Here is a 16,143-nt window from a genome sequence, read left to right as displayed (position 1 = left end):
AACTTAACAATGGACTTCAGGCAACTTGGGCTATGTGCTTCTCCACCCTTCCTCCAGACACTAAGACCTTGGTTTCCAAATGAAATACAAAACTTGCTCTCATCTGAAAAGAGGACTTTGGACCACTTGGCAACAGTCCAGTTCTTCTTCTCCGTAGCCCAGGTAAGATGCCTCAGAAGTGGCTTAACAAGAGGAATACGACAACTGTAACCAAATTCCTTAACACATCTGTGTGTGGTGGCTCTTGATGCCTTGACCCCAGCCTCAGTGCATTCCTTGTGAAGTTCAATCAAATTCTTGAATCAATTTTGCTCGACAATCCTCATAAGGCTGTGGTTCTCTCGGTTGGTTGTTCTTCTTTTACTTACACACTTGTTCCTTCCATTCAACTTTCTGTTAACATGCTTAGATACAGCACTCTGTGAACAGCCAGCTTCTTTGGCAATGAATGCTTGTGACTCACCTTCCTTGTGAAGGGTTTCAGTGATTGTCTTCTGGACAACTGTCAGATCAGCAGTCTTCCCCATGATTGTGTAGCCTAGTGAACCAATCTGAGAGATCATTTTAAAGGCTCAGGAAACCATTGCAGGTGTTTTGAGTTGATTAACTGATTAGAATGTCACCATATTCTAATGTTTTTTTTTTTTTTTTTTTTTTTTGCCAAAATCATCAAAATTAAAAGAACTAAAGACTTAAACTACTTCAGTCTGTGTGCATTGAATTTGTTTAATACATGAGTTTCACAATTTGAGCTGAATTACTGAAATAAATGAACTTTTCCATGACATTCTAATTCACGGAGATGCTCCTGCAAGTCCTTTATTCAAAAACACTGCCCACAATGGCTTGTCAGTCAACCCGCTATCAAAAATATAAGTAAATAAAAAACACAGAACTGATAGATTGACAGGGAGTGAGCGTTTTAGGAGTTAGTATGCATTAAAGGAACAAATACGTCAAGTTAGTTTCATTTCAACCTTTATTTACATGTGAATATTAAAATGAACACGATAAACCAATTTTAAACAGTATGCAAACCGTCTGTTTAACAAGACTTATCCTCAAAACAAACCAAGTACGTCTACATTGTTATTCTAATAGTACAATGTCTTAATAGGTTTTTAAACAGCAAACCAAACACCCTATAAGTGTATACAGATTGATATATATGTTTGAAAAGTTTTAAATGAAATGTGCAAATATCATCCAATTATTCCCAAACCTTTTGCCTATAAAAACAGTTATATAACCATCAGTAAGCATCATTTGTGCATCTATGCGTATGCAGATCGAGAGAGACAGACAGAAGGAAATGCGAAGAAGGCACATTGTGTTCTGAGCCTCAGCAAGTGAATTTAAATGAACGTCCAACATTAGCCCCTGAACATATAATGTAACTCATATCTCAGTGAAGGAATAGCACATTTTACAGTAATATACTGAAAGTAATGATGTACATGGAGATAAAAACATATGTAGTATATGTAAAGAGTGCCTGTAAAGAGTGAGTGTAAAGAATGCAGATCTCTGAGTGTTCTATCAAATCCCAATACACAGATTGAAACCATGACGTTCTCAAACAAGAAGGAAAACAGCTCTAGAAAGATCTCACCACCCTTGTAAAGAAAAGCATTAGAATGATTTTCCAACAAAAGCATTTTAAAATGGAGCTGGAAAGTCTTCGTGTGTCATCCGAGCTTAACTATTGTCCATTCAGATTTATGTGAATGTAAACAAAACTGACATTAGTATTAGTTTAGGAACAAATTATAATTGCTAATTGTTTTACAGCACATCTGTTGTAGGGCCTGCTGACTGTGTTATTCATAGAAAGCACAGATAATTATGATTGAGACCGCTTATTAATGATAAGTGATGCATGATGGTCACAAGGTACTGATGGCATCCTTGCAGTCAGAGCAGCTATTAACGTGAAGAAAAACTGAGGTGGGCTTTAGGAGATACACATTTCAGATTAGATTTATCCTTAAGCCTGAGCTGAGGGGGCTTGTCAGTCAGAGGAAGAGCATGGGTATGAAAGGAAGAGAGGGGCGTGTGAAGGGCACGAGAGAAGATGTGACAATCACAATCTGTTTGCTTTGGTTTGTGGAGACCGGCTCTGTTCAGCCCTCCTGTCCAAAGTCCTCGGTGAACTTTTTCAGCTTCTCCAGATCCTGCTCGTTGACAGTGGGCTTTGTGTTGGAGAGGGACCTCAGCATGTCTGACTGTGGGTGTGAGCAGAGCATGATAAGGAATTGATAAAAGTACCATAATCGTCTTGCAATTCAACAGGTTTCTGATAAAATAAAACAATACAAATAATTGGCATCCTGAGTTAGAGTCTCAGCTCACGGACCTTTCCCGATCCCACACCTACTCACTCTCTCTCACTCACTCTCTCACTCACACTCTCTCTCACTCACACTCTCTCTCACTCACACACTCTCTCACTCTCTCTGTCACTCACACTCTCGGTCACTCACTCTCACCCTCTCACTCACTCACACTCTCTCACTCTCACACTCACACGCTCACTCACACACTCTCTGTCACTCACTCGCTCACCCTCTCTCTCACACTCTCTCACACTCTCTCTGTCACTCACAGTCACACACTCCCTCACCCTCTCACACACTCTCTCACTCACACTCTGTCACTCACTCACTCTCACACTCTCTGTCACACACTCACTCTCACACTCTGTCACACACTCTCACTCACTCTCTCTCACCCTCCTACTCTCCAACTCTCACTCACACTCTCACTCTCTCTCACTCACACTAACACTCTCACCCTCTCACTCACACACTCTCTGACCCTCTCACTCACCCTCTCACCCACACTCTCTCACTCACACTCTCACTCTCTCTCACACTAACACTCTCACCCTCTCACTCACACACTCTCTCACCCTCTCACTCACTCACTCTGTCACACACTCACTCACCCTCTCACCCACACTCTCTCACTCTCCCTCACACACTCTCTCACCCTCTCACTCACACTCTGTCACTCACTCACTCTGTCACACACTCACTCTCACACTCTGTCACACACTCTCTCACTCTCTCTCACCCTCCCACTCTCACACACACTCTCACTCTCTCTCTCACTCACACACTCTCTCACCCTCTCACTCACACTCTCGGTCACTCACTCACTCTGTCACACACTCACCCACACTCTCACTCACACTCTCTCACTCACACTCTCTCACTCACATTAACACTCTCACTCACTCTCTCTCACACACACACTCTCTCTTCCTCACCCTCTTTCTCTCACACTCTCTCTCTCTCTCTCTCTCACACACACTATCTCTTAATAGTTTTTGGGGGGAAACAGTGATGCATTTTTTCAGGATTCTTTGATGAATAGAAAGTTTAAAAGAACAATTTATTTTAAAATGGAAATCTTTTCCAGCATTCTGAAACTCTTTAGTCACTTAAAGCATCCTTTAAATTTCTTTAAAAATCTTATTGACCTTAAAATTTTGAACAGTACTGTATTTATACATTTAAAGGGCATGTAAATAAAGCAGAACATATTTCTGGGAAGACAAAAAATAGCTTGACACAGGGACACAGCAGCATTTTTTCTTATGAACAATAGTCACATACTGTATTAAGCACAATTATTATATACTGGTTGGTGGGAAAAATATGCTCACCATGGAAACAATTGGCTCCAAAAGTTTCTCTCCAGGGACTTCCATCCATGTCATTTCAATAGCCTGTGGATCACCTGGGGAGCAAGGGGTTAAAAGGTCATCGACTATGACATTGGGGTCACTTCTTGATGGTCCTCGTACCTAATGAAAGAAAATGTTTATGATTAGAATGGGGAGGAATTCATTTAAGATGTATTATTGTAAGAATCATTTCAGATTTGCTCAGTGTGTTGATGTAACCCGTGTCAGAGGACTCACCCGTTTGAAGTGAGTGGCGGACTGAACCTTCCTGACGGGCTGCATGAGGGCATCTCTGACGATGACGCTGATGTCAGCACCAGAGTAACCGTCCGTCTTCTTGCCCAGAGTCATGAAGTCTGACTCGGTGAGACTGTTCGGTGTGCTGCCCAGATTCAGCTTGAACATGAATCCACGAGCGTGCTCTTCCGGCAAAGGAATGTAGATGCGTTTCTCAAATCTAAACACAATGAACATATACTCTTACAGTTAAAGAGTGAAAGGCACACAAACACACACACACTTATTCTTTGTTACCATTTTTCACATATTACAACAACAGTCAGACAATGAAATAACACAAATGGAGGCATGGGAGTCATATGTTATATGTGAGATTCTCTAGTGCCACCCTTTGTGTAGGTCACAGGTGCATAGACTACTGTTCAAAAGTTTTTTATTTATTTATGTTTTTCAAAGCAATCTCTTATGCTCAACAAGGCTACATGAAAACAGTAAAAGCAGTCATATACACACACAAACACACACACACACACACATACATAGATTATTCAATAAATTGTATAGACCTGTAGATCTTTCATATTTACATTTCAGGTGATTCACTGAAGAGTTGAATAACCTGTTCTAGCTGATGTCACTCAGTGATGTCATCCAGTCACGATGCATCACACTGGTGAAATAATCTTTATCTGACAGACACTGATATAATCACTCCTCTCTGACGGTTTTCTCTCGGTTTTCCCTGTAGTAATTCATGAAAACAAATTATTACCGTCTTCTGATGGCAGAATCCAGCGTCCAGGGGATGTTTGTGGCTCCCAGCACCAGAATCCCTTCGTTGTCATTACCAACACCTATAATGAATTTTTATTAATGGTTTATTAAAACTAACAAATACCAACATGATGTGTGTGTGTGTATGTGAATTTACGATTGAAATATTTTTTTCAGTATCACAGTATTTTAGTTTCTTTAAGGTGTGTTTAATAAGGTTGGGAGCATGTTGGACATCCCTATTACAGACGGTCATAACATGTTTAAAAGGCTCACCTTGCATCTGAACCAGAAACTCGGTCTTGATTCTGCGAGCTGCTTCACTTTCATTCTCGCTCCTGGAGCCGCAGAGTGAATCGATCTCATCGATGAAGATGATGGAGGGCTTGTGCTCTCGAGCCAAAGTGAACAAATTCTTCACCAGCCTGAGGGGATGAAAGGAGATCATTTTACCCATTTAATCAGATGACATGCAACTTTAACCAATCAAAACTGGAGACCTCATGTGGCCATGAAAACCACAGCATTCCTCACAAGACTCACTTTTCACTCTCTCCCAGCCACTTGGACACCAGGTCTGATGAGGAGATGGAGAAGAAGGTGGAGTTGTTGGCTTCTGTTGCTACTGCTTTGGCCAGGTAAGATTTGCCCGTTCCAGGAGGCCCGAAGAGAAGGATGCCCCTCCAGGGAGTTCTTTTACCTGAGACAGAAATTGTTTTACTAGAGGTATTCTTTCAACAGAGTAATGGTTCAGTTGCAGCTTTGATATAACTATACTGGCACTTCTGAATACTAAAGAGTGTTCTGTGAAAGCAGTGCCCATTGGTTGATACTGATATAGCCACTTGCCTGTGAAGAGATGTGGGAATTTGATTGGCAGAATGACGGCTTCTTTCAAAGCCTCTTTGGCCCCTTCCAACCCAGCAACATCGTTCCATTTAATGTTTGGCTTCTCCATGACAATGGCTCCTGTGATAATAGATCAGAAATCAGATTCAAACTAAAACACATCAAACGTCTTACCAAAAAAGGTACCGCTTTTCTTAGTATCACTTTAGACTACAAGTAATAAAACATACTCAAAATAATATAACTGAATTGAGTAAAATAATTGAGTAGACCATTTCTTGAAGAGGAAATTACTTGCCTGAGAGTTGATTCTGAAATTTCTTTTTCTCTGGATCGTCTTCTCCATCACTTTCAGTCCTATGATTAAAAATATATAATTTTTAAATTAAAACTTTTATTCAGCAAGTTTTTGTTCAGTTGATCAAATGTGATAGTAAACGCATATATAACGTAACAAAATACTTATTTCAAATTATTGATTTATTTTAAAAGTTTCTATTATTAAATGACTGAAATGGTTTTCAACACGCTAACAATCAGAAATGGTTGTTGAGCATCAAATCATCATATAAGAATGATTTCTGAAGATCATGTGACTAATGAATGGTTATATAAATAGCACAACAGCAAAGGAGGAAGTTCGCAGTCTCAGTTGCTAACCTGTTTTTGCATAGACATGAGAGCAGACGCTATGGGCTTTCAGAATGATCAAGTCCTGTGTGTTATTAATGTCCATCACAGCGAGATTAGATTTATTTTTTAAAGCGTTATTGTGCTTGAAAACAACTAGCAATTAATGCATTTTGATTCAGAGAACTCAAGCACACGTTTCAAATGAATGCATGTGTATGTTTGTATTCATCCAATAAACAGCACCCACCCTTTGTCACTGGACTGAGACTCCTTCACAGGTTTCGCCGGGGCTTTCTCTTTCTTCTTCAAGTATTCTTTCAGCTTCTCAGCCCGGTCTAAATATTCGGCACATTTGGCCCGAATGCTTTGTTTGGCCTTATCCCCCTGTGCTTCATCTTTACAAAAAAAAAAAAAAAAAGTTAAATGTATAGAGGCCACTCTTGTGTCAAATACTGCAATGCCTGAAAAATCAACACTCTAATTACAACATGTGTAAGGCAAAGGGAAACTACTACTTTCTGGATAAAAACAAATAGTACAATAGAAACAATATACTTAATGTTTGTCTGATTCCACGGCTAAAACGTTCTTTTTTATGCATACTTACATTTGACAACGTGCAAGAAATATTGAACAGCATGTTGATACAGACGCAGGGCTTCTTCATAGTTTTCAGCCTTGTCCTCCTGAGCTGCCTTACTGGCCAAATCTATAGCTTTCTGAGTGGTAAATATCATAGTAATTTCAGAATGGATTTCAGAAAATGCAATGTAGCTATTAAGTAATTAATCCAGTTTTATTTCCATAACAAAGACAGTATAAGGGAGTTTCAAGTCAGTTGTATGAAAGCATATAAGACTTAATCACACCTTAATTCTCAAACAAACTACAAAAGGATAAATGTGACATCTGTTCACCACAGAGAAACTATAATAATTGAGGGAAAGGAACGATTAAATACATCGTAATAGATGTTAAAATTGCGTTCATGAGCAGATAACAAAAGGCAGTGCTACACTTTAAACCCAACACCTGACTGGTTATTGTTATCTTTTCTGATCTTTACCTGCTGATTAACATACAAAATAACATTTATAACCTATCAATTAATCAAGAGTGATTACGACCGTAATGGTTTGTTAGTATATTTAGATTATATGACAGAAATTAAAGAAAACACGAGGCTGCTAGCAAGACATGGGCGACAATTTCTTTATATTTACAACAAAACCATTGCCTTCAAAATATACAAATTACAGATACGATAAAACGTAATATTTCTCTAAAGTAACGTTAAATCCATAAGTTAATGGTATTACAGTCGGTTCGATAAACTCTGAGATCAATTGTTTGGTAACTTACCTGTAAGTTGTTGTTGTTGTTGGCAGCCATAGGGGCTGAAAAAAACAAAAACGAACGGCGTGTTTCGGAAATATAAACACAGTGGTATATTAAGAAACTGTCGTGTTTTTACGAACAAACAACTAAGACTGTAAATTGATGATTTTTCAATACTTATTTTTGAGATCGGAGAATAAAAGAAGGAAAAAACACTTCCGTATTAAAACGTCGAATGTCACTTCCGCCTTCACGCTCACGTGTTTCAAAAATGTAATGCGTCACACGCGCGAGACCTGCCCAACATTCGGCGCGCCCTTACAAACGCCCACGGTTTCAGGAAAAAAGTAATTCATACACGTAATGAAAACTTTACTTGATATATTCAATATTTACTATAAGTAACAAAAAGAAAGATTCTCTCAAGCTGATGCCACCAAACATTAACAATTATAACTAGGCTACATGAGCGTGTTGTACAAATCATATGCAAGCATTTGATTGTAAGATTTTGAATACCCAAGTTACAGTGATTACAGTTACTTAAAGAATAATTAATTTGCCCTGATTATCTGGGAGATTCAGTAAAGCTGACACAAAGAAATCTGACACTCAAACTTTAAATACAGAAATGCTTGCATGTCTGGTTTTGGGTTGATGTTGGTTTCATGGTTTCAACACCTGATATTTTATACCATCAAAATACTTATGTAATATCTGTAAGGTAAATAAGTGAACACAATAAAACCTGGCGTTTTTAATATCAGATTTTTCAAATATAATGTGTTTTAATTGTATCCATTTTAATAATGAAAATTTCTGTTTGCCAAATCACTGGATTCATAATTTGCCATACATTACATTATGTTTTAATTAATTATGCTCTTGGTACGTAGAATGAATTATTCTCATCACCTAATTAGACATTTCTCTAATGTTAGATCTCAATATTAATGATAGGTTCCAAACATGTCAACTTACCCGTCAGCGAACTATATTTCCCAGCCCACCCTGAGAATTATTCAGTGTAGCCTAATAAAAAATGTGACAAATAACTCCAGTCTCTTCTGTATTATTTTGTTGGTTTAAGGCTACTAGAAATGTGCACATTCACATCTAAAGAGGCCAGTGTGTTTATTTTAGTGATATAGCTACCAAAAGTCTGAAGTCATCGGTGAGATATAAACAAGTGTTTCCATTGTTAAACTGAGAGGTCATCGACAGGCATGAGCCATATCATTGCTTAAACATTATCAGACATTATAGCCTATGGCAATATGGCAGACTATAATAAACAACATCTGTTGCTATTGTTCCTTTAGAACCATGTTGAGAACACCAGACACCAGAGTAAACAAGTACAAACATTTATGTAAGGAAACACAAAAACAGAATGTAGTGTAGCCAAACAGAATATAGATATATATATAGCATCTTTTTTTAAATATACATGGTCCAATACCTTTATATAACATGAAATCAAAATGGACCCTTTGAACCTTTTTAATACAAGAGATTTAAGGGTTCTTCAGTTTAGATGCATCACTGTAGGAAGTGGAAGCAACATGATCTCACAAGAGAGCTATTTTACAAAGTGGTGATTTTGTAGGAATGTGTATAATGTGATTAATCTGGAAATGTGTCTTAAAAAAAAATAAAGCATGAAGGTCCACCACTAACCCCACCAATAAACCTAACCATCGATGTGATATAAGATTGCACAAAAATGCACGACTGAAATCAGACAAATTAAATCAAATTAAGTAACACTGACTGCTCTTTGACAACATTTCATGGATCTAATCAAGTAATGTCAATACAAATCAACTCAAGCTGGAATTTCACATGAGAGTGAAAGATGCACACAGATTTGTTCTACGTGAGCCGTGCTTCTTATTTACTTGCAATATGCAATTAAACTTTTTTTGCCCACGGAATATCACCAAAGTGTGTCTGCACCTTAAGCCATCCATTAAAAACATTTAGAAATTACCATAAGAGTGTGTTGATTGTGTCTGCTTCAACAAGGATGGTGTTCAGTGCAAATGTGAAGTCATCAGTGTAGTGACACACCAAAGAATTTAAAGTTGTGTGCCACTTCTATTGACACACCTCTGAGAGATAGGCTACACATCAAGTTCTAATGGGGACATACAGGAGCTCCTCCGGGCCCCTCAAAAAAACACTGAGTTTCGGTATCTGTAATAGTCTGATGATACTGATAGGACAGAACTTTTACTTGTAAAAAAAAATAAAAAAGACTCACCAAACTTTAAAAAAGCCAACACCCTAAAAATAAACTTCAAGAACAATACTTAACAATGAAAGAGCATCTAATGCGTCACTGTCTAATCACAGAACAACCACTTCACCTGCCACCTGATGATATTTCAGATCATTATTTAGTTTTGTGCAAACTTCATATAGCCAAAATTGTAAATTCTACTTCTTGTTAAAAGTATGGATGAGCCATCACTTCTTTTTAAGTTATCTTCCTGATGTTTCAGAATTCCTTAGCATATCCAAAACCTCAGAACAACTTGATGATGTAACAGAAACTATGGACTCTCTCTTTTCTAGCACTTTAAATACAGTTGCTCCTTTACGCTTAAGGAAGGTTAAGGAAACCAGTAGGACACCATGGTATAATGAGCATACTCGCACCCTAAAGAGAGCAGCCCGAAAAATGGAACGCAGCTGGAGGAAAACAAAGCTAGAGGTATTTCGTATTGCTTGGCGGGAAAGTAACCTATCCTACAGAAAACCATTAAAAACTGCTAGATCCGATTACTTTTCTTATCTTTTAGAAGAAAACAAACATAACCCCAGGTATTTATTCAGTACAGAGGCTAAATTAACGAAAAATAAAGCTTCAACAAGTGTTGACATTTCCCAACATCACAGCAGTGATGACTTTATGAACTACTTCACTTCTAAAATCGATACTATTAAGAGATAAAATTGTAACCATCAGCCGTAAGCTGCAGTATCGCATCAGTGCACTATAGACCCCCTGAGGAACAGTTCCATTCATTCTCTACAATAGGAGAGGAAGAATTGTATAAACTTGTTAAATCATCTAAACCAACAACATGTATGTTAGACCCTATACCATCTAAGCTCCTAAAAGAGGTGCTTCCAGAAGTCATGGATCCTCTTCTGACTATTATTAATTCCTCATTGTCATTAGGATATGTCCCCAAAACATTCAAACTGGCTGTTATTAAGCCTCTCATCAAAAAAACACAATTTGACCCCAAAGAACTACTTAATTATAGACCAATCTATAATCTCCCTTTTCTGTCCAAGATACTAGAAAAGGTGGTATGCCGTATCCTCACAATTATATTCATTCTTAGAGAAAAATGGTATATGTGGGGATTTCCAGTCAGGATTTAGACCGTATCATAGTACTGAGACTGCTGATCATGGTTGTATCTCTCTATTAGTTTTATTGGATCTTAGTGCTTCGTTTGACACAATTGACCACAACATTCTTTTGCATAGACTTGAACACTTTGTTGGCATTAATGGAAGAGCATTAGCATGGTTTAAATCGTGCTTATATGACAACCATCAGTTCTTGAACAGTGAATGAAGATGTATCATATCGATCACAAGTGCAGTATGGAGTACCTCAAGGCTCAGTACTAGGGCCGCTACTCTTCACACTTTATATGTTACCCTTGGGAGATATCATCAGGAAACATGTTGTCAGCTTTCAATGTTATGCTGATGATCCTCAGCTCTATATTTCTTCACGGCCCGGTGAAACACACCAATTTGAAAAACTAATGGAATGCATAGTCGATATAAAAAACTGGATGACGAGTAATTTCTTACTGCTAAATTCTGAAAAAAAGAGGTGTTAATTATAGGACCTAAAAATTCAGCCTGTAATAACCTAGAACACTGTCTAAAACATGATGGTTGCTCTGTCAATTCTTCGTCATCAGTTAGGAACATAGGTGTGCTATTTGATCCTAATCTTTCCTTAGAAAGCCAGGTTTCTAGAAAGCCAGGTTTGTTTGTTTTTCCATCTCAAAAATATATCTAAATTACGTTCTATGCTCTCAATGTCAAATGCAGAAATGTTAATCCATGCATTTATGACCTCAAGGTTAGATTATTGTAATGCTTTATTGGGTGGTTGTTCTGCACGCTTAGTTAACAAACTACATCTAGTCCAAAATGCAGCCACAAGAGTTCTTACTATAGAACCAGGAAGTATGACCATATTAGCCCAGTCCTCTCAACACTGCTATCAAACATCATATAGATTTTGAAATATTGCTTATTACTTATAAAGCCCTGAATGGTTAGCACCTCAGTATTTGAAAGAGCTACTTTTACATTATAATCCTCTACGTTCGCTATGTTCTCAAAACTCAGTTTGATAATACCTAGAATATCAAACTCAACTGCGGGCGGCATATCCTTTTCCTATTTGGCGCCTAAACTCTGGAATAACCTACCTAACATTGTTCAGGAGGCAGACACACTCTTGCAGTTTAAACCTAGATTAAAGACCCATCTCTTTAACCTGGTTTACAGATAACATACTAATTTGCTTTTAATATCCAAATCCGCTAAAGGATTTTTAGGCTACATTTATAAGGTAAACCGGAACCAGGAACACTTCCCATAACACCTGATGTACTTGCTACATCATTAGAAGAATGGCATCTACGCTAATATTAGTCTGTTTCTCTCTTATTCCGAGGTCACTATAGCCACCAGATCCAGTCTGTATCCAGATCAGAGGGTCACTGCAGTCACCCGGATCCAGTACATATCCAGAGCAGATGGTGGATCAGCACCTAGAAAGGAACGCTACATCCCTGAAAGACAGCGGAGACCAGGACAACTAGAGCCCCAGATACAGAATCCCTGTAAAGAACCTGTCTCAGATGACCACCAGGACAAGACCACAAGAAACAGATGATTCTTCTGCAAAATCTCACTTTGCTGCTGCCTGGAATTGGCCCCCCAACTGAGTCTGGTTTCTCACCAAGGTTTTTTTCTCCATTCTGTCACTGATGGAGTTTCGGTTCCTTGCCGCCGTCGCCTCTGGCTTGCTTAGTTGGGGTCACTTCATCTACAGCGATATCATTGACTTGATTACAAATAAATGCACATACACTATTTAACTGAACAGAGATGACATCACTGAAATCAATGATGAACTGCCTTTAACTGTCATTTTGCATTATTGACACTGTTTTCCTAATGAATGTTGTTCAGTTGCTTTGACGCATGTATTTTGTTTAAAGCCCTATATAAATAAAGGTGACTTGACTCCAAGACACCCAGTTGTTATTAGACAGCCAGAACTTGAGATCAAGAGGACAAAGTTTTGCTGATTAACAGTCATCTAAGACTTTTGTCTTAAATGCCCTAAGTACACCCTCTAACTGGAATCCATTGCATACCTGGTCAAACCTTTTTTTTTTAAGTCTGCAAATGGATACTGTAATATGCAACAGACCACAGTCAGGACACAAAACAGGCCTCCTTCATGCTTAGTGCTTCTGGAGACCCCCAGGGCTATGTACTGAGTCTACTGTTGTTTATTTTTCTGACACATAACCATCACACAAAACAATCACATTATTTTCATTTTCTGACCATATCAGTTTGCAAAGCTCATTGGTATTTTAATGAGAATCCTTTGCTACTTTCAGTAAATAATATATAACTGATGAAGTTTTCACAATTATTAAACCAAACTGAAACAATGAACTGACTTAAACTGAATAATTACTATTTACTATTGCTGCTTTACAGCAGAACTGAATATCATTTGCACAACTGAAATATTATTTATCACTGTAAAACTGCTTTGAAACTATGTGTATTTCATAAAGTGCCATTTAAATAAAGGCAATAATATATAATATAATATAATATAATATAATATAATATAATATAATATAATATAATATAATATAATATAATATAATATAATATAATATAATATCGCAACCACTAAGCCCACTAAACGTATATTTCAAGGAAAAGTAAATGAGAGGAAATGAGGTCAGGAAATGTTGCTAGCTAGATTCAGAGTCACACCACCCATATGAGAGCAACAGCTCAATGTGTTGAAGCACTTGCACTACCATAAGGCCACATCTGTAATGTTTCATTTGATTTCAAACTACGTCAGTGTGCTCAGTGGTTTTGCTGACCGCAGCATGTTTCTCAATCTTCCCTCTGCATGTATTCAGTTCATGCCACAGAATGATGGTGCCTCCATGCTTCAAAGCACTGTTAGTGTTCTTGCAGTGGGCTAAATTGTTTTTACTATTCGACATCACTTATATTAGTGACCAAAGATGTTTTAATGTCCAACTTGTGTTAATAAACTGTAATACACTGCTGTTGACAGGTGTTTTATGAAGACTGCACATAGACAGCATGATCTATCTGAATGTTTCTTAATTTTTTTTTTAGAGACTCTTTTGTCTATTGTGGTCCAAATTGCTCGGACATATTCATAAATACACAATGAGACAGTGATAATTTTATAGTAACCTCTTTCTTATCAAGATAGTCTTGGAGCTCTTCTGCTCTGTCTAGATACTGCTTACACTTATCTCTGATCTTCTGATTGCCCTCCTTACCCTGCGGTTCACCTAAATGCATGGAAACAAAGGGATAAAAAAAAAACAGGAAAAAGAAACTTGATCAGACCATTGCATATTGTTGTAAATAGGTTAGTCACATATTTATGCACTTACGTTTTATTATATGCAGAAAATATTTCACTGCATGTTGATAAGATTTGACAGCTTCCTCATACTTTCCATCCTGGTCCTCTTGTGAAGCTTTGGTGGCTATAGCTATAGCTTTCTGTAAAATGAAGCATGTGCAATTGCGCTTATTGTCTCAAGACATAAACCACTATGCAGAGATTTAAATGTGGTGTAAGAAGTATAAATATTCTGAAAGCATCATTACACAACATGTAATAACATTTCATAATACAATTTAATTTAATTTAAATTTACTTAAAAATGTAAAACTATATGTATTGCACATATAAAGTGATTTATATTGACTAGTACAAAATATTATTCGGTGCCAATAAACTTGAACAAAGAATTAGTCGGGAAATGCACGTAACTTAATTATAACGAATTGAACATCATGAGTCTCAATCTGTGACCATAGTGTGGTTTAAATAATAATACACAATTAATTTTAATACACCAGTAAATATGGATTTTTGGCTAAAAGTTATAATTATTTTGGCGGTCTGGTGGGGGTGATGCCTTAAAAACATATTTCCAAAACTGTTTTCATCCTTAAACTGATAACATCTTGAGAAATCTGACTTATGACCGTGTCTCAAAAACTAATGCGATGCCTACATAGACAGCATTTACAGGCATCATGTGGGCTTCAGGAATCACTGCTAAGTCTAAAAACAAAGCCTGTGTCTTCATTACGATTAAGTTTTTACTTATAGATAACTTAAATCACAACTCTAACTTCATTCATACATAATGACAATAATTTGAAGAGTGGTAAATGTAAAAATGGTTTCTAAACAACCAAAACAACTTTTACAAAAGAAAATGGACACGGGTCTGCTATTAAATATTACAAACTAGCCTACAACAACACTCAGTCTTGTGAATTTACACTTTCTGGACACTTATTCATGATTTCTGTATGGGTTTATTTACCTGTAAATTGGTCGGCTCCATGTCACGCTGATTTGTTTTGAAGTCGCTCTCTGTTGAGTTTCGGTATTGTTGGCCGTGGAATATCCAGTCTGTGAACACCCATCCGACTCATAGATCAGGCATGATAATAATGAGGAACAACACGACAAACAGCGACCTCTACATCCTCACACTCAGGAAAATATCATTATAGCTGGAATGCATGAATGCCTTTTGACCTGACCACCTCTAGTTCCACCTAAAGACCAGTTTATCCATATAAATATATAATTTCTAATTTCTAATTTTGGCTTGATTGGGGGGGGGGGGGGTCTTTAAAGATATATATTTTTACAAAATAAAATACATTTCGTTTAAACTTTCAAATTCCAAAAAAATATTACAGAATGTATTTTAAGGGGCAACAACAACAAAAAAATCCACCTTAAAATAAATAAATGCAAAGTGTATATTTAAGTATATTTTGGGCAATACAAATAGCTATAGTTCCATAGATACAATATGTAAATTATTTCCAAAATTATAAGTAACTAAGAATCAAAAATAGCAAAGAAATATATTTATGTGAACATATTTTAACATCTATATTAGCAGTATATTCTTTTAGTTCTGATTTTACTTATTGATCTATTTATTTGGCTGTATGGTGGTGTAAAATTCTAGGATTCTATAAAATCAGTTTTTTGATTAATTAATTTAAATTGATGAAAAATAAGATTGTAAGGGATAGATGTAGAGTCTGAGGCTGGTCAGTATGTGGCACTGTTGATCATCTTACAAAACAGAAAAAAAAAATCTTTCCAAAACGCCAAATCAAATGCAACTGCACGCAAGTATAGGTCTCTGCAGGAAAGTAATGGGAGTTACCAGATAAGGATGTTTTTACACCATGATACCTGATTAGCTGACGTCATATTGACGTTA

At 37.1% G+C, this 16,143-nt stretch overlaps 1 protein-coding gene across 2 annotated transcripts; it reads right to left on the bottom strand.

Moving 5' to 3' along the window:
• Positions 1-961: 961 nt before the first annotated feature.
• LOC113046083 (vacuolar protein sorting-associated protein 4B-like) lies at positions 962-15,340 on the bottom strand. Of its 2 annotated transcripts, XM_026206933.1 has the most exons (13): positions 15,220-15,340; positions 14,269-14,380; positions 14,063-14,163; positions 6,795-6,906; positions 6,435-6,582; positions 5,853-5,911; positions 5,555-5,674; positions 5,249-5,405; positions 4,982-5,130; positions 4,704-4,785; positions 3,929-4,148; positions 3,671-3,811; positions 962-2,225 (listed from the first exon to the last, which is right to left on the bottom strand). In XM_026206933.1, exons 1-13 carry the CDS (start codon positions 15,238-15,240, stop codon positions 2,124-2,126), a joined length of 1,524 nt encoding a protein of 507 aa, XP_026062718.1. In that variant the 5' UTR covers positions 15,241-15,340; the 3' UTR covers positions 962-2,123. The 2 variants fall into 2 exon arrangements, with proteins under 2 accessions (XP_026062718.1, XP_026062719.1); XM_026206934.1 differs by lacking the exons at positions 14,063-14,163; positions 14,269-14,380; positions 15,220-15,340 and adding an exon at positions 7,550-7,808.
• Positions 15,341-16,143: the final 803 nt, after the last annotated feature.

This window comes from Carassius auratus, chromosome 27 (genome assembly GCF_003368295.1).
Source record: "Carassius auratus strain Wakin chromosome 27, ASM336829v1, whole genome shotgun sequence".
NCBI classification, from domain to species: Eukaryota; Metazoa; Chordata; class Actinopteri; order Cypriniformes; family Cyprinidae; genus Carassius; species Carassius auratus.
Note: the sequence above shows the minus strand (reverse complement) of the source record. Positions and strands in the feature narration are given on the sequence as shown.